This window comes from Pseudophryne corroboree, chromosome 1 (genome assembly GCF_028390025.1).
Source record: "Pseudophryne corroboree isolate aPseCor3 chromosome 1, aPseCor3.hap2, whole genome shotgun sequence".
Lineage (NCBI taxonomy): Eukaryota > Metazoa > Chordata > Amphibia > Anura > Myobatrachidae > Pseudophryne > Pseudophryne corroboree.
The window spans coordinates 1,226,627,839-1,226,650,962 of record NC_086444.1 but is presented as its reverse complement, the minus strand read 5'-3'; the positions used below and the strand labels follow the sequence as shown (position 1 = coordinate 1,226,650,962).

At 49.7% G+C, this 23,124-nt stretch overlaps 1 protein-coding gene across 3 annotated transcripts in view; it reads left to right on the top strand.

Annotated features, from left to right (window-relative positions):
• Nucleotides 1-13,369, top strand: part of ALMS1 (ALMS1 centrosome and basal body associated protein) — a 108,533-nt gene extending 95,164 nt beyond the window's left edge. For all 3 annotated transcript variants that reach the window (XM_063925378.1, XM_063925377.1, XM_063925375.1), the window contains 2 exons: nt 9,004-9,103; nt 13,243-13,369. In XM_063925378.1, the coding sequence (XP_063781448.1) occupies nt 9,004-9,103; nt 13,243-13,287 (145 nt within the window). In that variant the 3' untranslated portion in view covers nt 13,288-13,369. The remainder of the gene's footprint in view (nt 1-9,003; nt 9,104-13,242) is intronic.
• The last annotated feature ends 9,755 nt before the right edge of the window (nt 13,370-23,124 follow it).

Sequence of the window (23,124 nt, the reverse complement as noted above, 5' to 3'; positions counted from 1 at the left end):
GAGGTTACAGGGCAGCAGAGACGGTATGGATCTATACCCGATACAGAGACTGAGGTTACAGGGCAGCAGAGACGGTATGGCTCTATACCTGATACAGAGACTGAGGTTACAGGGCAGCAGAGACTGTATGGCTCTACACCTGATACAGAGACTGAGGATACAGGGCAGCAGAGATAGTATGGCTCTATACCTGATACAGAGACTGAGGTTACAGGGAGGCAGAGACAGTATGGCTCTACACCTGATACAGAGACTGAGGTTACAGGGCAGCAGAGACGGTATGGCTCTATACCCGATACAGAGACTGAGGTTACAGTGCTGCAGAGACAGTATGGCTCTATACCCGATACAGAGACTGAGGTTACAGGGCTGCAGAGACAGTATGGCTCTATACCCGATACAGAGACTGAGGTTACAGGGCAGCAGAGACAGTATGGCTCTACACCTGATACAGAGACTGAGGTTACAGGGCAGCAGAGACGGTATGGCTCTATACCCGATACAGAGACTGAGGTTACAGGGCAGCAGAGACGGTATGGCTCTATACCCGATACAGAGACTGAGGTTACAGGGCAGCAGAGACAGTATGGCTGTATACCTGATACAGAGACTGAGGTTACAGGGCAGCAGAGACAGTATGGCTCTATACCTGATACAGAGACTGAGGTTACAGGGCAGCAGAAACAGTATGGCTCTACACCTGATACAGAGACTGAGGTTACAGGGCAGCAGAGACGGTATGGCTCTATACCCGATACAGAGACTGAGGTTACAGGGCAGCAGAGACGGTATGGATCTATACCCGATACAGAGACTGAGGTTACAGAGCAGCAGAGACAGTATGGCTCTATACCTGATACAGAGACTGAGGTTACAGGGCAGCAGAGACTGTATGGATCTATACCTGATACAGAGACTGAGGTTACAGGGCAGCAGAGACTGTATGGATCTATACCTGATACAGAGACTGAGGTTACAGGGCAGCAGAGACAGTATGGATCTATACCTGATACAGAGACTGAGGTTACAGGGCAGCAGAGACAGTATGGCTCTACACCTGATACAGAGACTGAGGATACAGGGCAGCAGAGATAGTATGGCTCTATACCTGATACAGAGACTGAGGTTACAGGGCAGCAGAGACAGTATGGCTCTACACCTGATACAGAGACTGAGGTTACAGGGCAGCAGAGACGGTATGGCTCTATACCCGATACAGAGACTGAGGTTACAGTGCTGCAGAGACAGTATGGCTCTATACCCGATACAGAGACTGAGGTTACAGGGCAGCAGAGACAGTATGGCTCTATACCCGATACAGAGACTGAGGTTACAGGGCAGCAGAGACAGTATGGCTCTATACCTGATACAGAGACTGAGGTTACAGGGCTGCAGAGACAGTATGGCTCTATACCCGATACAGAGACTGAGGTTACAGGGCAGCAGAGACGGTATGGATCTATACCCGATACAGAGACTGAGGTTACAGGGCAGCAGAGACAGTATGGCTGTATACCTGATACAGAGACTGAGGTTACAGGGCAGCAGAGACAGTATGGCTCTATACCTGATACAGAGACTGAGGTTACAGGGCAGCAGAGACGGTATGGCTCTATACCTGATACAGAGACTGAGGTTACAGGGCAGCAGAGACAGTATGGCTCTATACCTGATACAGAGACTGAGGTTACAGGGCAGCAGAGACGGTATGGCTCTATACCTGATACAGAGACTGAGGTTACAGGGCAGCAGAGACGGTATGGCTCTATACCTGATACAGAGACTGAGGTTACAGGGCAGCAGAGACGGTATGGCTCTACACCTGATACAGAGACTGAGGTTACAGGGCAGCAGAGACGGTATGGCTCTATACCTGATACAGAGACTGAGGTTACAGGGCAGCAGAGACAGTATGGCTCTATACCTGATACAGAGACTGAGGTTACAGGGCAGCAGAGACAGTATGGCTCTACACCTGATACAGAGACTGAGGTTACAGGGCAGCAGAGACAGTATGGATCTATACCTGATACAGAGACTGAGGTTACAGGGCAGCAGAGACTGTATGGCTCTATACCCGATACAGAGACTGAGGTTACAGGGCAGCAGAGACGGTATGGATCTATACCTGATACAGAGACTGAGGTTACAGGGCAGCAGAGACAGTATGGCTATATAACTGATACAGAGACTGAGGTTACAGGGCAGCAGAGACCGTATGGATCTATACCTGATACAGAGACTGAGGTTACAGGGCAGCAGAGACCGTATGGATCTATACCTGATACAGAGACTGAGGTTACAGGGCAGCAGAGACAGTATGGCTGTATACCCGATACAGAGACTGAGGTTACAGGGCAGCAGAGACGGTATGGCTCTATACCTGATACAGAGACTGAGGTTACAGGGCAGCAGAGACAGTATGGCTGTATACCTGATACAGAGACTGAGGTTACAGGGCAGCAGAGACAGTATGGCTGTATACCTGATACAGATACTGAGGTTACAGGGCAGCAGAGACAGTATGGCTCTATACCCGATACAGAGACTGAGGTTACAGGGCAGCAGAGACAGTATGGCTCTATACCCGATACAGAGACTGAGGTTACAGGGCAGCAGAGACAGTATGGCTCTATACCTGATACAGAGACTGAGGTTACAGGGCAGCAGAGACAGTATGGCGCTATACCTGATACAGAGACTGAGGTTACAGGGCAGCAGAAACAGTATGGCTCTACACCTGATACAGAGACTGAGGTTACAGGGCAGCAGAGACGGTATGGCTCTATACCCGATACAGAGACTGAGGTTACAGGGCAGCAGAGACGGTATGGATCTATACCCGATACAGAGACTGAGGTTACAGAGCAGCAGAGACAGTATGGCTCTATACCTGATACAGAGACTGAGGTTACAGGGCAGCAGAGACTGTATGGCTCTATACCCGATACAGAGACTGAGGTTACAGGGCAGCAGAGACAGTATGGCTCTATACCTGATACAGAGACTGAGGTTACAGGGCAGCAGAGACGGTATGGCTCTACACCTGATACAGAGACTGAGGTTACAGGGCAGCAGAGACGGTATGGCTCTATACCTGATACAGAGACTGAGGTTACAGGGCAGCAGAGACAGTATGGCTCTATACCTGATACAGAGACTGAGGTTACAGGGCAGCAGAGACAGTATGGCTCTACACCTGATACAGAGACTGAGGTTACAGGGCAGCAGAGACAGTATGGATCTATACCTGATACAGAGACTGAGGTTACAGGGCAGCAGAGACTGTATGGCTCTATACCCGATACAGAGACTGAGGTTACAGGGCAGCAGAGACGGTATGGATCTATACCTGATACAGAGACTGAGGTTACAGGGCAGCAGAGACAGTATGGCTATATACCTGATACAGAGACTGAGGTTACAGGGCAGCAGAGACCGTATGGATCTATACCTGATACAGAGACTGAGGTTACAGGGCAGCAGAGACCGTATGGATCTATACCTGATACAGAGACTGAGGTTACAGGGCAGCAGAGACAGTATGGCTGTATACCCGATACAGAGACTGAGGTTACAGGGCAGCAGAGACGGTATGGCTCTATACCTGATACAGAGACTGAGGTTACAGGGCAGCAGAGACAGTATGGCTGTATACCTGATACAGAGACTGAGGTTACAGGGCAGCAGAGACAGTATGGCTGTATACCTGATACAGATACTGAGGTTACAGGGCAGCAGAGACAGTATGGCTCTATACCCGATACAGAGACTGAGGTTACAGGGCAGCAGAGACAGTATGGCTCTATACCTGATACAGAGACTGAGGTTACGAGGCAGCAGAGACAGTATGGATCTATACCTGATACAGAGACTGAGGTTACAGGGCAGCAGAGACAGTATGGCTCTATACCCGATACAGAGACTGAGGTTACAGGGCAGCAGACACAGTATGGCTCTATACCCGATACAGAGACTGAGGTTACGAGGCAGCAGAGACAGTATGGATCTATACCTGATACAGAGACTGAGGTTACAGGGCAGCAGAGACAGTATGGCTCTATACCAGATACAGAGACTGAGGTTACAGGGCAGCAGAGACAGTATGGCTCTATACCAGATACAGAGACTGAGGTTACAGGGCAGCAGAGACAGTATGGCTCTATACCCGATACAGAGACTGAGGTTACAGGGCAGCAGAGACAGTATGGCTCTATACCTGATACAGAGACTGAGGTTACAGGGCAGCAGAGACAGTATGGCTCTATACCAGATACAGAGACTGAGGTTACAGGGCAGCAGAGACAGTATGGCTGTATACCCGATACAGAGACTGAGGTTACAGGGCAGCAGAGACTGTATGGCTCTATACCTGATACAGAGACTGAGGTTACAGGGCAGCAGAGACAGTATGGCTCTATACCTGATACAGAGACTGAGGTTACAGGGCAGCAGAGACAGTATGGCTCTATACCTGATACAGAGACTGAGGTTACAGGGCAGCAGAGACTGTATGGCTCTATACCAGATACAGAGACTGAGGTTACAGGGCAGCAGAGACAGTATGGATCTATACCTGATACAGAGACTGAGGTTACAGGGCAGCAGAGACAGTATGGATCTATACCCGATACAGAGACTGAGGTTACAGGGCAGCAGAGACAGTATGGCTGTATACCTGATACAGATACTGAGGTTACAGGGCAGCAGAGACAGTATGGCTCTATACCCGATACAGAGACTGAGGTTACAGGGCAGCAGAGACAGTATGGCTCTATACCCGATACAGAGACTGAGGTTACAGGGCAGCAGAGACAGTATGGCTCTATACCTGATACAGAGACTGAGGTTACAGGGCAGCAGACACAGTATGGCTCTATACCTGATACAGAGACTGAGGTTACAGGGCAGCAGAAACAGTATGGCTCTACACCTGATACAGAGACTGAGGTTACAGGGCAGCAGAGACGGTATGGATCTATACCCGATACAGAGACTGAGGTTACAGAGCAGCAGAGACAGTATGGCTCTATACCTGATACAGAGACTGAGGTTACAGGGCAGCAGAGACTGTATGGATCTATACCTGATACAGAGACTGAGGATACAGGGCAGCAGAGACTGTATGGATCTATACCTGATACAGAGACTGAGGTTACAGGGCAGCAGAGACTGTATGGATCTATACCTGATACAGAGACTGAGGTTACAGGGCAGCAGAGACAGTATGGATCTATACCTGATACAGAGACTGAGGTTACAGGGCAGCAGAGACAGTATGGCTCTATACCCGATACAGAGACTGAGGTTACAGGGCAGCAGAGACAGTATGGCTCTACACCTGATACAGAGACTGAGGATACAGGGCAGCAGAGATAGTATGGCTCTATACCTGATACAGAGACTGAGGTTACAGGGCAGCAGAGACAGTATGGCTCTATACCTGATACAGAGACTGAGGTTACAGGGCTGCAGAGACAGTATGGCTCTATACCCGATACAGAGACTGAGGTTACAGGGCAGCAGAGACGGTATGGATCTATACCCGATACAGAGACTGAGGTTACAGGGCAGCAGAGACGGTATGGCTCTATACCCGATACAGAGACTGAGGTTACAGTGCTGCAGAGACAGTATGGCTCTATACCCGATACAGAGACTGAGGTTACAGGGCAGCAGAGACAGTATGGCTCTATACCTGATACAGAGACTGAGGTTACAGGGCAGCAGAGACAGTATGGCTCTATACCTGATACAGAGACTGAGGTTACAGGGCTGCAGAGACAGTATGGCTCTATACCCGATACAGAGACTGAGGTTACAGGGCAGCAGAGACGGTATGGATCTATACCCGATACAGAGACTGAGGTTACAGGGCAGCAGAGACAGTATGGCTGTATACCTGATACAGAGACTGAGGTTACAGGGCAGCAGAGACAGTATGGCTCTATACCTGATACAGAGACTGAGGTTACAGGGCAGCAGAGACAGTATGGCTCTATACCTGATACAGAGACTGAGGTTACAGGGCAGCAGAGACGGTATGGCTCTATACCTGATACAGAGACTGAGGTTACAGGGCAGCAGAGACAGTATGGCTCTATACCTGATACAGAGACTGAGGTTACAGGGCAGCAGAGACGGTATGGCTCTATACCTGATACAGAGACTGAGGTTACAGGGCAGCAGAGACGGTATGGCTCTATACCTGATACAGAGACTGAGGTTACAGGGCAGCAGAGACGGTATGGCTCTACACCTGATACAGAGACTGAGGTTACAGGGCAGCAGAGACGGTATGGCTCTATACCTGATACAGAGACTGAGGTTACAGGGCAGCAGAGACAGTATGGCTCTATACCTGATACAGAGACTGAGGTTACAGGGCAGCAGAGACAGTATGGCTCTACACCTGATACAGAGACTGAGGTTACAGGGCAGCAGAGACAGTATGGATCTATACCTGATACAGAGACTGAGGTTACAGGGCAGCAGAGACTGTATGGCTCTATACCCGATACAGAGACTGAGGTTACAGGGCAGCAGAGACGGTATGGATCTATACCTGATACAGAGACTGAGGTTACAGGGCAGCAGAGACAGTATGGCTATATACCTGATACAGAGACTGAGGTTACAGGGCAGCAGAGACCGTATGGATCTATACCTGATACAGAGACTGAGGTTACAGGGCAGCAGAGACCGTATGGATCTATACCTGATACAGAGACTGAGGTTACAGGGCAGCAGAGACAGTATGGCTGTATACCCGATACAGAGACTGAGGTTACAGGGCAGCAGAGACGGTATGGCTCTATACCTGATACAGAGACTGAGGTTACAGGGCAGCAGAGACGGTATGGCTGTATACCTGATACAGAGACTGAGGTTACAGGGCAGCAGAGACAGTATGGCTGTATACCTGATACAGAGACTGAGGTTACAGGGCAGCAGAGACAGTATGGCTCTACACCCGATACAGATACTGAGGTTACAGGGCAGCAGAGACAGTATGGCTCTATACCCGATACAGAGACTGAGGTTACAGGGCAGCAGAGACAGTATGGCTCTATACCTGATACAGAGACTGAGGTTACAGGGCAGCAGAGACAGTATGGCTCTATACCCGATACAGAGACTGAGGTTACAGGGCAGCAGAGACAGTATGGCTCTATACCCGATACAGAGACTGAGGTTACAGGGCAGCAGAGACAGTATGGCTCTATACCCGATACAGAGACTGAGGTTACGAGGCAGCAGAGACAGTATGGCTCTATACCCGATACAGAGACTGAGGTTACAGGGCAGCAGACACAGTATGGCTCTATACCCGATACAGAGACTGAGGTTACGAGGCAGCAGAGACAGTATGGATCTATACCCGATACAGAGACTGAGGTTACAGGGCAGCAGAGACAGTATGGCTCTATACCAGATACAGAGACTGAGGTTACAGGGCAGCAGAGACAGTATGGCTCTATACCAGATACAGAGACTGAGGTTACAGGGCAGCAGAGACAGTATGGCTCTATACCCGATACAGAGACTGAGGTTACAGGGCAGCAGAGACAGTATGGCTCTATACCCGATACAGAGACTGAGGTTACAGGGCAGCAGAGACAGTATGGCTCTATACCAGATACAGAGACTGAGGTTACAGGGCAGCAGAGACAGTATGGCTCTATACCTGATACAGAGACTGAGGTTACAGGGCAGCAGAGACAGTATGGCTCTATACCTGATACAGAGACTGAGGTTACAGGGCAGCAGAGACAGTATGGCTCTATACCTGATACAGAGACTGAGGTTACAGGGCAGCAGAGACTGTATGGCTCTATACCAGATACAGAGACTGAGGTTACAGGGCAGCAGAGACAGTATGGATCTATACCTGATACAGAGACTGAGGTTACAGGGCAGCAGAGACAGTATGGATCTATACCCGATACAGAGACTGAGGTTACAGGGCAGCAGAGACAGTATGGCTGTATACCTGATACAGAGACTGAGGTTACAGGGCTGCAGAGACAGTATGGCTCTATACCTGATACAGAGACTGACGTTACAGGGCAGCAGAGACAGTATGGCTCTATACCCGATACAGAGACTGAGGTTACAGGGCAGCAGAGACAGTATGGCTCTATACCTGATACAGAGACTGACGTTACAGGGCAGCAGAGACAGTATGGCTCTATACCTGATACAGAGACTGAGGTTACAGGGCAGCAGAGACAGTATGGCTCTATACCTGATACAGAGACTGAGGTTACAGGGCAGCAGAGACAGTATGGCTATATACCTGATACAGAGACTGAGGTTACAGGGCAGCAGAGACAGTATGGCTCTATACCCGATACAGAGACTGAGGTTACAGGGCAGCAGAGACAGTATGGCTATATACCCGATACAGAGACTGAGGTTACAGGGCAGCAGAGACAGTATGGCTCTATACCTGATACAGAGACTGAGGTTACAGGGCAGCAGAGACAGTATGGATCTATACCTGATACAGAGACTGAGGTTACAGGGCAGCAGAGACAGTATGGCTCTATACCTGATACAGAGACTGAGGTTACAGGGCAGCAGAGACAGTATGGCTCTATACCCGATATAGATACCGAGGATATGCGGTTATATTTGGGAACACATGACACGTACCGATGGCAGGACATGAATGGTACCAAACAAGTGAAGGAAACAGAACTGATGTATGGGGAGATTTGATGACCTCAGTTCTGAGGTGATGACAACTATTTAAAATAATGGCTAAGTGATGGCTTACTGACTGGTCTCCGCACTCTCTGCGTGGCATAGTAATCAGTGTGGTCACCAGGCACGCTCACACCAGCAGCTCCTGTTTGCCGGCAGATGCCCTTCTCCAGCCACCACTGGTGCCATTGGCCAGGAGGCTTTAGTCCAGGGGTTTTGCTGTGTATCATTCTCAGAGCTGAGGGTTATTCCCGCGTGAGGTGCAGCAGTATAATCATACCGTGTATGTTACAGGATATATGAGCAGCTTCCAGAGATCACCAGGAGAAAGGACGAGGAGAAGAGGAGGACAGAGTACGAGTCCTATCGTCTGAAAGCTCAGCTATTCAGAAAGGTGTGTCCCACTAATGTAATGCCCAGATTCAGCCACAAGATGGCAGCAGTTCCTCCCTTCCACTGTATACTATACCTCTAATTATAATAATCAAGTGAAGGGAAAAGAGCACCAATCCTAAGCACCACCTGATTCATGCGGCAGTAACATTTTCAAATATATATATATATATATATATATATACACACACACACACACACACACACACACACACACACACACACTAACTAACTATATGGACAGACCCGTTGCCACAGGTGTATAAAATCCAGCACCTCGCCATGCAGTCTCTATTTGCAAATATTTGTGATAGAAAATGGTTGTGAAGAGCTTAGTGACACAAGCCTGGTGCTGTGATAGGATGTCACCTTTCCAATAAGACGGTTCATGAAATGTCAGCCCTGCTGGATACTCCACAGTCACCTGTGACATTATTAGAAAGTGGAAGTGTTTAGGAACAACAGCAACTCAGCCAAGAAGCGGAAGACCGCGTAACATCACAGAGCGGGGTCACCGACTGCTAAGGAGCAAGGTGTGTAAAGTCACCAACGTTCTGCTGATTCCATAGCTGAAGAGTTTCCGAGCTTCCACTGGCATTAATGTAATCACAGAAACTGTACGGCGGGCGCTTAAAGGAACGGGTTTCTATGGCCAAGCAGCTACATGCGAGCCTCACATCACCAAGTCCAATGCCAAGCGTCTGATGGAGTGGTGTAAAGCACACCGACACCGGACTGTGGAGCAGTGGACACGTGTTCTGTGGAGTGGTGTAGAGCACACCAACACTGGACTGTGGAGCAGTGGACACGTGGTCTGTGGAGTGGTGTAAAGCACACCAACACTGGACTGTGGAGCAGTGGACACGTGGTCTGTGGAGTGGTGTAAAGCACACCAACACTGGACTGTGGAGCAGTGGACACGTGTTCTGTGGAGTGGTGTAAAGCACACCGACACTGGACTGTGGAGCAGTGGACACGTGTTCTGTGGAGTGGTGTAAAGCACGCCGACACTGGACTGTGGAGTGGTGTAAAGCATGCCGACACTGGACTGTGGAGCAGTTGACACGTGTTCTGTGGAGTGGTGTAAAGCACGCCGACACTGGACTGTGGAGCAGTGGGCACGTGTTCTGTGGAGTGGTGTAAAGCACGCCGACACTGGACTGTGGAGCAATGGGAACGTGTTCTGTGGAGTGGTGTAAAGCATGCCGACACTGGACTGTGGAGCAGTTGACACGTGGTCTGTGGAGTGGTGTAAAGCACACCGACACTGGACTGTGGAGCAGTGGGCACGTGTTCTGTGGAGTGGTGTAAAGCACACCGACACTGGACTGTGGAGCAGTGGGCACGTGTTCTGTGGAGTGGTGTAAAGCACACTGACACTGGACTGTGGAGCAGTGGACGTGTGTTCTGTGGAGTGGTGTAAAGCACACTGACACTGGACTGTGGAGCACTGGACACGTGTTCTGTGGAGTGGTGTAAAGCACGCCGACACTGGACTGTGGAGCAGTGGACACGTGTTCTGTGGAGTGGTGTAAAGCACACTGACACTGGACTGTGGAGCAGTGGACACGTGTTCTGTGGAGTGGTGTAAAGCACACCGACACTGGACTGTGGAGCAGTGGGAACGTGTTCTGTGGAGTGGTGTAAAGCACACAGACACTGGACTGTGGAGCAATGGGAACGTGTTCTGTGGAGTGGTGTAAAGCACGCCGACACTGGACTGTGGAGCAGTGGACACGTGTTCTGTGGAGTGGTGTAAAGCACACTGACACTGGACTGTGGAGCAGTGGACGCGTGTTCTGTGGAGTGGTGTAAAGCACACTGACACTGGACTGTGGAGCAGTGGACGCGTGTTCTGTGGAGTGGTGTAAAGCACACTGACACTGGACTGTGGAGCAGTGGACACGTGTTCTGTGGAGTGGTGTAAAGCACACCGACACTGGACTGTGGAGCAGTGGGAACGTGTTCTGTGGAGTGGTGTAAAGCACACAGACACTGGACTGTGGAGCAATGGGAACCTGTTCTGTGGAGTGGTGTAAAGCACACCGACACTGGACTGTGGAGCAGTGGAGTGGTGTAAAGCACACTGACACTGGACTGTGGAGCAGTGGGAACGTGTTCTGTGGAGTGGTGTAAAGCACACCGACACTGGACTGTGGAGCAGTGGGAACGTGTTCTGTGGAGTGGTGTAAAGCACACCGACACTGGACTGTGGAGCAGTGGAGTGGTGTAAAGCACACTGACACTGGACTGTGGAGCAGTGGACACGTGTTCTGTGGAGTGGTGTAAAGCACACCGACACTGGACTGTGGAGCAGTGGGAACGTGTTCTGTGGAGTGGTGTAAAGCACACCGACACTGGACTGTGGAGCAGTGGACACGTGTTCTGTGGAGTGGTGTAAAGCACACCAACACTGGACTGTGGAGCAGTGGACACGTGTTCTGTGGAGTGGTGTAAAGCACACAGACACTGGACTGTGGAGCAGTGGACACGTGTTCTGTGGAGTGATGAATCACACTTCTCTGTTTGGCAGTCAGATGGGCGAGTCCGGGTTTGGAGGATGCCGGGAGAACGTTTCCTGCCTGACTGCATTGTGCATACTGTGAGGTTTGGTGGAGGAGGGATAATGTCATGGGGGCTGATTTCAGGGCATGCGCTAGGCCCATTATCTCCAGAGAAGGGCAATCTTACTGCTTCAGTATACAAAGACATAATGGACTATGCTTCCAACTCTGTGGCAGCAGTTTGGGGAAGGCCCTTTTCTATTCCAACATGACTGCGCCCCAGTGCACAAAGCAAGGACTATAAAGACATGGGGGGTGATTCAGATCTGATTGCTGGGCTGATAACTTTACTGTCCTGCGATCAGATAGTCGCCGCCCCAGGGGGGAGTGTGTATTCGCTGTACAAGTGTGCAATCCCATGTGTACGCTGAGCTGCAGAAATCCAGTGTGTGCGCAGCCCAGGACTTATCCTACAGTGTGATACACACAGGCTGATCGGGGCCGGAGCTGACGTCACATACCCGCTCTGAAAATGCTTGGACACGCCTACGTTTTTCTTGACACTCCCAGTAAAGTTTGCGAACGCCCGTGCAAATTAAATTTTCGCACCATCCTGTCGCTGAACGCCAGTGCCCAGTGATGTCCGACGCGCGTGCGTGCGCATTTACAACCTCATTACTCGCTGTGTGAAAACGCACAGCAGCGATCGGGTGTGAATCAGGGCCACGGTTTGATGAGCTCGGTGAGGAAGAACTGGACTGGCCCGCACAGAGCCCTGACATCATCCCCATCGAGCGCCTTTGGGAGGAACTGGAGTGGAGATTGCAGAGCCAGGCCTTCTCGCCCAAAATCAGTGCCTGACCCCATAAATGCTCTGCAGAATGACTGGGCGCAAACTCCCACAGATACACTCCAACATCTTGTGGAAACCTTCCAAGAGGAGTGGAAGCTGTTACAGCTGCAAAAGGAGGACCAACCTCATATTACAGTATATGTAAGTGAGTACAATGTCATCACAGTCCCTGGTGGTGTAGTGGTCAGGCGTCTGAATACTTCTGTCCATATAGTGTATGATAGGTACAGGCTTCACCATAAAGAGCTTTCACATAAGACTTTGTCTGCGGCGAGAGACATCCTTTTGCTGCATCAAGTCTCGCTCTGGTCTGTTTGTGGATAATTATAACCATTTTATTATATAGCGCTCTTTCTCCAATAAGCGCCTTGAGTCCTAACAGATAGAATGATCGTAATACAGTATGATGGCAGTAGCCGTACACATGAGCTGTATGTATATTTAATGGACTTTTACACGTGCAGCCCTCTGCTGTGTCTCACAGAACGGGGGACCCTCGCTGGGACACCCACCTTACGCAGGAGCTAAATCTGAAAATCACTTCATGGGGCATAGGAGAGAGTGCGTGGCCTGATATCCCCTTCTCTTGCCTATCACAAATGCTTGGTGTATTAAAAAGGTGTTCGCCACACACTGCCATATTTCAGAGTACAACTGTTCTAGATCCCAGATTCATTCTTTATGGGACCTAGTCACACAATAAGCCGATTTAGTAGCATTCTAAGCCGTGTCCTTCTGACACAGGAGTGTATTATAATGTTGTATTTATTTTCTCTCATATAGAAAGTAACAAACCACATTCTGGGCAGGAAGACCCCCTGGAACTGAGCGAGGACCCGTCCGCCTCTATATACCGCAATTTGCCTTAATTCCCGACATGTGAAAATATAAGCCGCACAATTTGTCCTTTTGTCTTGTTTCGTCTGTGTATCGTATATCTGTATTTTATATAACTTATTTGTTTGTAGGCTGTACATGTATTTAACATATATATTTTTTTTAAGACAAAGTGTTTTGTTTTTTAAACTTCCCATAATAAAATTATGATTTTAATATAAATTTTATTTAATAAACTTTTAACCATTTTCTGTTTAATTGCTGATTAATGATGGTGATAAAACTCTAAAAAATCTCCGGAAGAAATCTCGGACTCCAGACTCATTGTGGTGACTGGACGCGGCAGAGGCGTGTCAAGACGCATTGGTCACATGATCCGAGTGTCAGTGCCAGAACTGGGTTGTTGGTAGATGAAGAGAACCAAGTGGATCCAAATGTCCTGGAATTGTGTAACACTGTATCTCACACTGCCGTGACCGCACAATTCAGTTTTTCTTGGGAGGATCAGAGTAAAATAGAACTTTCAGTGAATTGCAATATATTGTGTGTGCACTGAGGGTGTTGGGGTTACCATGCCAGGTTCCTGCATTGTACGTAGTAGTGCAGTATATACTGTCACTAGGTAGCATTAGGCCATCTGTCCACATATATAAAAGTGCCACATGTAATACAGACAGTCCCGGTGTCCCCTCACTCTCAGGGCACGTGTAATACAGACATTCCCGGTGTCCCCTCACTCTCAGGGCACGTGTAATACAGACAGTCCCGGTGTCCCCTCTCTCTCAGGACACGTGTAATACAGAGAGTCCCAGAGTCCCCTCACTCTCAGGGCACGTGTAATACAGACAGTCCCGGTGTCCCCTCTCTCTCAGGACACGTAATACAGGCAGTCCCAGAGTCCCCTCACTCTCAGGGCACGTGTAATACAGACAGTCCCGGTGTCCCCTCACTCTCAGGGCATGTGTAATACAGGCAGTAAACCTAGTTCTGAACCATAAAATAGCAAGTCAAAAGAAGAAATTCATGTTATAAATGGGAGAGGATGATTGTGAAAGAAGAGCTCTGTGCACTAACATCCGCCCTTGAAAGGGTTAAAGCTCAACTGGCAGTGAAGCGGTTACAGGTATAAATAAAGCAAAAAGTGAATTACTTGCTATTTCCTGCCAGAGTGCTGTGAAAAATGCTGAAGAAGTGGAGGTCTGTTGCCAAGGTACCAGTGGTTGCGGAGATTGGGGCTGGGGCGGCATCTCCCCAAGATTCAACTGTGATGCAGGCAGGCAGGACACTAATGTAGCAGGTGGAGCAGTAATTGCTACTGAACTTGCTGGGCCAGTGCCCATGCTGTGTGAACCTTCCACTGCTGGTGCAGTAGCTGGAAGTAGAGCATTCTGACCTACAGCTAAGAATGAATATAATTGGCGCAGAAATCTTGTTGGTGGCATGGGTGGAAAAGGGAACTGACGCAGGCACCTCTGGTGCGACATTGGGTGCAAACCAGGAGTTAATGTCCAAGAAGTGCAGTCTCTTCCACAGGAACAGAACAGCAGCACCAGCAAACAACACAAGGAATGGCAATTTTGGATAAGAATGAAGTCACCTGGTGAAACTGTATATGGATAAATGTTGGTGCCTGAAAGGGCTAAAGTTACTGCATAAGGACCAAGTAAGAATGAATAAGAGGTCTGGGAAGGTAATGCAATGTCTGTACCATGTGTTATTGTCCCTATGAATGTCAATAAGCAATCAGTCCCAGGTATTCTTTTTTTTTATGCAAACATGGTTAAAGCTAAACCAGCTATAAGCACTAGTATTCCCCAAACAAATGTGGGATCAGGTCAACTGGGGAAAATGAGAAATTTAATTCAATTTAAATGGCTGGGGTATCTTCTAAATGATCTGCAGAGCGAAGCGCTTTCATGTTTTAGGGTGGGGCGGGTAGGATTTGGCATGCGGGGCAGACTTTCCCTGTGCTGGGCAGCCACCCGCGTGCCAGTGTAAAGGCTTGTATTTGTGCGATTTTTCACACAACTACAACCCATGCTGAATCAGGCCCTACTTGTATATCAGTAGAGATCGCATACAATGCTTTTACCAGCGACAACCAAGAACTTGTTTTTGTTGTGGGGATTTCCGCCACTTAAGTAGCGACTGTACAGTGACTAAATGTACTTTATGTGGTAAATTGGGACATACTTTCAAGGAGTGTAACAATGTTACGTGTAATCTGTGCGGGTAGGAGGGTCCCCCCTACAGTAGATGACCCTGGGCAGAGCATAATATGAAGGAGGATGTGCCAACTGGGGGAAGGAAAGATGGTCAGAAGGAGACATTTCAGTGTGTAATAGGTAAGGAAGCAGGAGGGAAATCCAAAAACAGTGAATAAGAAAGTACTGTAACATCTGTTGTGGAAATTTCTACAGTAGTAAACCAAAAAGATTCCTTCAAGAAGGTAAGAAAAGTAGTAAGAGAAAGGGGGAGGAAGCACAAGTGAGTTTTTTAGTAACAGATTTGACGTTTTTACTTCAGATGAGGAGAAAGAAGGGGAGATTGTTAGAAATGTGGGAGAGCCCATTTTAGTTCCCAAGGTAAACACACGCAAAGCAAGGAAAGTGGTAGTAAGCCCAAAGGTAGAGGTGGTGCAGGGAAAAAGAGAAAGGTAAAGAAAAAGAATATTGGAAAGAAAAATGGATTCTGATGTAGAAATCCAGGATAGTCTGGAATGGGACCCAGTTGGCACAGCTGGTTAAAAAAAACATGTGGAATGGAAATGACCTAAGTGATGTGGGGGGATAGCTCAGAATCATCTGGTTCAGTAATTGGTCCACGCATTGCGCTGGAAGATAAGGTACTGGGTGATCAATGCCTGGTAATTTAGTCTGCTTGTGAACCACCATACCCAGGGCCCCCTCCTAGTGAGGACTCTGTGAAAAATAGGATTTTAATTACCTGAACGGTAAATCCTTTTCTCGTAGTCCATAGAAGATGCTGGGGTCCATATTAGTACCTTGGGGTATAGACGGGTCCACCAGGAGCCATTGGCACTTTAAGAGTTTAATAGTGTGGGCTGGCTCCTCCCTCTATGCCCCTCCTACTGGAATCAGTCTAGAAACTGTGCCCGAGGAAACGACATACTTCGAGAGAAGGAATTACACAGATAGTGGTGTGATTCATACCAGCTCACACAACAAACAAATCCGGCAAACACGCCAGAAACTTCAGCAACATCTGAAACCGTAAACAACACAGAACTTACCTAGGAACCAGGTAGTACTGAACTATAAACCAATGCAGGAAAACAAAGCGCTGGGCGGGCGCCCAGCATCCTCTACGGACCACGAGAAAAGGATTTACTGTTCAGGTAATTAAAATCCTATTTTCGCTTACGTCCTAGAGGATGCTGGGGTCCATATTAGTACCATGGGGATGTACCAAAGCTCCCAGTACGGGAGGTAGAGCGCGGAGGCTCCTGCAATACTGCCTGACTAAACTTGAGGTCATCAGAGGCCAGAGTATCGAACTTGTAAAACTTGGCAAAAATGTTCGAACCAGACCAAGTAGCAGCTCGGCACAGCTGTAAGGCCGAGACACCCCGGGCAGCCGCCCAGGAAGAACCCACTTTACGAGTAGAGTGGGCCTTAACCGATTTCGGACACGGCAATCCTGCCGTAGAATACGCATGTTGGATAGTGAACCTGATCCAGCGCGAAATCGACTGCTTAGAAGCAGGACACCCAATTTTCTTGGGATCGTAGAGGACAAATAGAGAGTCAGATTTCCTATGACGAGCAGTCCTCTTCACATAGATCTTCAAAGCCCGTACAACATCCAAGGCCTTTGAAGCAATTGAGGAGTCAGTAGCCACTGGCACAACAATAGGTTGGTTGATGTGGAAAGCCGATACAACTGTGGACCAGTCCTAAGTTCCGCCCTGTCTTCATGGAAGATCAGATAAGGACTTTTGCAAGATAAAGCCCCCAATTCCGACACGCGTCGGGCAGAAGCCAAGGCCAACAGAGTGACCGCCTTCCACGTGAGAAACTTGATGTCAGCCTCCAGTAGAGGCTCAAACCATGCTGACTGTAGGAACTGCAACACCACATCTAGATCCCAGGGTGCCGTTGGTGCCACAAAGGGAGGCTTAATGTGCAGAACCCCTTTCAAAAAGGTCTGAACCTCAGGGAGGACAGCCAATTGTTTTTGAAAGAAGATGGACAAAGCAGAGATTTGGACCTTGATGTATCCCAATCTCAGTCCCACCTCCACTCCCGCTTGCAGGAAAAGGAGAAAACGTCCAAGTTGAAACTCCACCACAGGAAATTTCCTGGCTTCACACCAAGAAACCTATTTCTTCCAAATACAGTGGTAATGTTTAGACGTCACCCCCTTCCTAGCCTGAATCAGGGTAGGAATGACCTTACTCGGAATACCCTTCCGGGCTAAGGTCTTGCGTTCAACCACCATGCCATCAAACGCAGCCGTGGTAAGTCTTGATAGGCGAACGGCCCCTGCAGCAGCAGATCCTCCCGAAGAGGTAAGGGCCTTGGATCTTCCAGCAGAAGATCCAGCAGATCCGCATACCAAGCCCTCCTTGGCCAGTCCGGAGCAATGAGGACTGCCAGAACCTTTGTTCTTCTTACCAGGTGAAGGACCTTTGGAATCAGAGGAAGTGGAGGGAACACATACACTGACATGAACACCCACTGTGTTACCAGGGCATCCATCGCCACTGCCTGCGAGTCTCTCGACCTGGAACAGTACCTCCCCAGCTTCTTGTTGAGGCGGGAGGCCATCATGTCTATGTGAGGAACCCCCCACCAACCGGTTACCTCCTCGAACACCTCCGGATGGAGGCCCCACTCCCCTGGATGGAGATCGTGTCTGCTGAGGTAGTCTGCTTCCCAGTTGTCTACTCCCGGAATGAAGATTGCTGACATCGCTACAGCGTGCCTTTCTGCCCAGAGGCGGATTCTTGACACCTCTGACATGGCAGCCCTGCTCTTCGTTCCGCCTTGTCAGTTTATGTAGGCCACTGTGGTCACGTTGCCCGACTGCACCTGAACAGCCCGATCCTGTAGAAGGAGTGCTGCTTGCAGAAGGGCGTTGTACACGGCCCTTAGCTCCAGGATGTTTATTGGGAAAAGAGATTCTTGATTCGACCACCTTCCTTGGAAGGTTTCCCCTAGAACGACTGCTCCCCAACCTCTTAGACTTGCATCTGTGGTTAAAAGGATCCAGTCCTGAATTCCGAACCTTCAGCCTTCCAGAAGGTGAGGAAGTTGTAGCCACCAGAGGAGCGAAATCCTGGCTTTCGGAGACAGGCGTATCCTCTTGTGCATGTGTAGGTGAGAGCCCGACCACTGGTCCAAGAGATCCAGCTGAAAAGGTCGAGCATGAAACCTGCCGTACTGCAGAGCCTCGTAGGCGGCAACCATCTTCCCTAGAAGGCGGATACACTGATGAACCGATACCCTGGTAAACTTTAACACATCCCAGACCATTGTTTGAATCACCAATGCTTTCTCCACCGGGAGAAATACCCTATGCACTTCCGTGTCGAGGATCATTCCCAGGAAAGACAGCCGCCTTGTCGGCTTCAGATGACTTTGGAAGGTTCAAGATCCAAACGTGATTCCTGAGCAGCTGTGTCGTGAGTGCGATGGATCGCAACAACCTCTCCCTGGACGACGCCTTGATCAAGAGATCATCCACGTATGGAATTATGTTCACCCCCTGCTTGCGGAGGAGAACCATCATCTCCGCCATCACCTTGGTGCTGTGGAGAGGCCAAACGGCAGCGCCTGGACCCGATAGTAATCGTCCAACTATGCAAACCGGAGATATGCCTGATGCGGCGACCAAATGGGAATGTGGAGATATGCATCCTTGATGTCCAGAGACACCGGGAACTACCCCTCCGTCAGTTCTGAGATGACAGCTCTCAGAGATTCCATCTTGAATTTGAACTCCCTGCGATAACGGTTCAAAGACTAATTTCAGAATAGGCCGTACCGAATCATCCGGTTTTGGTACCACAAAAAGGTTTGAATAATAACCTTTGTTCCACTGTTGAGGTGGAACTGGAACAATGACCTCTGACACCACCAATTTTCTGATGGCCTCCAGAAGAATTGTTCTGTCTGCCAGCAGAGCCGGCAAGCCTGACTTGAAGAAACGGTGAGGTGGGGGATCCTGAAACTCCAGTCTGTACCCTCTGGACACTATATCCAGGACCCAGGGGTCCAGACCAGATGACACCCAGATGTGGCTGAACTGCCGAAGTCTTGCCCCCACCTGACCCTCCTCCAGGCCTAGCTGTCCACCATCATGCGGAGGACTTAGGGGTATCAGAAGCGGGCTTCTGGGTTTGGGAACCTGCGGGAGCAGGCTTCTTTCCTTTGGCACGACCACCTCTGAAGAAGGTGTTCAAAGGCTTGTTCTTTCTAGGCCTCGCTGGCTGAAAGGACTGTGACGTGGCTGGTGTAAAAGGCTTCTTCGTAGCCGGTGCAGCTGAGGGGAGAAAAGGAGACTTACCTGCGGTACCCGTGGCAATCCACGCATCCAGCGCCTCCCCAAAGACAGACTGACCTGTATATGGTAGGCCCTCCACTCTCTTCCTGGATTCCGCGTCCGCAGACCAGTGGCGCAGCCAGAGATCCCAGCGAGCCGAGACGGACATGGAGGAGATCCCCGCAGCCATGGAACCCAGGTCCTTCATGGAATCTACCAGGAACCCTGCAGAATCCTGAATATTACGTAAAAATAAATCGTTACCTTTATCCAGCGTAGTCGATTCCTCTTGCAGAGTGATTGACCACCTGGCAATAGCTTTTGCAATCCAAGCACAGGCTATAGTAGGGCGCAGTATAGCCCCTGAAGCCGTGTAAATGGATTTTAGAGTAGCATCCACCTTGCGATCTGCCGGGTCCTCCAACGCGGTAGATCCCGGGACCGGCAACACCACCTGTTTGGTCAGCCTGGAAACAGAGGCGTCTGCTATCGGCGGGGACTCCCATTTCTTTCTATCTTCCTCTGGGAAGGGAAAAGCAACCAAGCGGTATATTTACTAAGATGGGAGTTCTATCTAAGATGAGATGTTGCCCATAGCAACCAATCAGAATCCATGTATTATCTTCTAGAGGGTGCTAGATAAATGAGAAGTAAAATCTGATTGGTTGCTATGGGCAACATCCCATCTAAAATAGAACTCCCATCTTTGTAAATTTACTCCCAAGACTCTCTTAGAAATCTGGAATTTCTTTTTCTGAGTTTCCCAGGCTTTTTCAAAGATAGCATTTAATTCTTTGGATGCCGGGAAAGTGAAGGGGGGGGGCGCGCTATCTGTAAAAAAGGCCTCCTCCACCTGCTCAGGAGCTGTGTCAGAAATGTGTAAAACATCCCTTACAGCTTTAATCATCAACTGCACCCCCTTAACAAGTGATGCTGTCCCCCTCAACACATCCCAGTCACCGTCTGCAGTGTCAGAATCGGTGTCAGTGTCATCCTGCATAATTGCAAGTGCACGTTTGTGAGAATGTACCGCAGGGGACCCGAGGAAGCAGTATCAGACCAAACAACCATAGAGGCTTGCAGGACCTGAGTGGCATGTTCAGTCCTAGCCACCCTATCTGAAATTTGAGAAATAGTCCCCCTCAGAGAGACTAACCAATCTGGCTCTCTAGCTGGGATCTGCGCTACAACAGTGCCCTTCACAGACACCCCTCCCTTCTACACCCCCCTGGTACCGTACAGATCGCTGGAGGGACCTGGACATCTACTGGCAGGGAGCTGCAGGCAGGAAAATGGCGCTGAACGCTACTGGGTCCGCTCTAAGGAGAAGCTCCGGCCCCACAATGGCGCCGGCTTCCTGCTCTTCTTTAGGGTATACTGGCCTGGAGGATTTTTCTGCTGGCCGAGATGCGCGAACGCCGACAGGCTGGACAGGTCAGTTAGGGTCTGGAGCAAGCTCAGGGCGCCCCTCCAAGCGCCGCACCTCAGTACCGCTGAGCCATTCTGGAGCCCTTACCCGCAAGCCGCCTTCTTCACACTGACCCCCCGCTTGTGAGGGAGGACAGTGACTTACTCGCCAACTTCAGCTCTGAAAGGGGGTGGCGGCTGGCTGCTGGGGCGAGCGGTCCCCTATGGCGGGTCGCGATCGTTCCCTCTGGAGCTCAATGTCCAGTCAGCGTAGGTAGTGACTCAGCCCCCGCAGGGTGGACACTGCCCCCCCCTCAATGCAGGCAGGCTGTCGCCAGCAGCCTCCTGTAAAGAAATAAACTCTAAAAAAAAAACCTCTTTTACCAAGGAAGCTCAGCAGAGCTCCCCTAGCTGTGACCGGCTCCTCCGGGCACATTTTCTAAACTGAGTCTGGTAGGAGGGGCATAGAGGGAGGAGCCAGCCCACAAAAATTAAACTCTTAAAGTGCCAATGGCTCTTGGTGGACCCGTCTTTACCCCATGGTACTAATATGGACCCCAGCATCCTCTAGGACGTAAGACGTAAGAGGACGTAAGAGAAATGGTGGTTAAGAAGGGTAAAGTCACTTCTAAGAAGGTGACTAGTGAGAATGCTGGATCCTCTAGGAGGGTGTCAACGAGGTTTGTATAGGAATAGTGAGCAGAGTCCTGCTTCTACAAACCAATGACACCTGGATCCCCAACCCATACGATGTGCCACCATTAATGTGGCTTCCGTAGTTTCTGAACCAGCTCGTTTTATGGCCTTTGATTTTTTCAATACGGTTGACATTGAGTTTTTGTTTTTGCAAGAACAGAATTGGACATCCTCCACAAGACGGAGGAGAGGGAGTGGAGGTGTGGGCCTTCTTACTGGTCTCTTGCGGCCGGGCCGTACGGTGGGGTGGCAGTGCTTTTCATTGCTATGGTAATCGTGCACAGGGTTATAGAACTACAGGCAGGTAAGTGTATGATTTTAGATGTCAACCGGAGGGGACATGACATGAGGCTCATTAATATCTATGGGCCACAGTCATAATGGGACAGGAAATGTCTCTTCAGGGAGATAAAACCGTTCCTTTTTATGGCTCAGCAGATTGTCTTTGCTGTTGATTCCAACACCGTTATTAGGCCAAAAGACAGGGGAGGTTCAAAGACAGCCCTGGGCTATGACTCTAATTTTTTTAGTTAGTATGATTAGACAGGCCGGTCTAGTGGATGTGCACATTCGCCATTCTCCAGACCTCACAGGTTACACTTTCTTTAGTGGTAGTCGTAGGTCTAGGATAGATAGGTTTTTTATTATGGAAACGCTCAGGACACGTGTAATACAGACAGTCCCGACGTTCCCTCACTCTCAGGACACGTGTAATACAGACAGACCCGGTGACCCCTCACTCTCAGGCCACGTGTAATACAGACAGTCCCGGTGTCCCCTCACTCTCAGGACACGTGTAATACAGACAGTCCCGGTGTTCCCTCACTCTCTGCACACATGTAATACAGACAGTCCCGGTGTCCCCTCACTCTCAGGACACGTGTAATACAGACAGTCCCGGTGTTCCCTCACTCTCTGCACACATGTAATACAGACAGTCCCGGTGTCCCCTCACTCTCAGGACACGTGTAATACAGACAGACCCGGTGTCCCCTCACTCTCAGGACACGTGTAATACAGACAGATCCGGTGTCCCCTCACTCTCAGGCCACGTGTAATACAGACAGTCCCGGTGTCCCCTCACTCTCAGGCCACGTGTAATACAGACAATCCCGGTGTCCCCTCACTCTCAGGCCACGTGTAATACAGACAGTCCCGGTGTCCCCTCACTCTCAGGACACGTGTAATACAGACAGTCCCGGTGTTCCCTCACTCTCT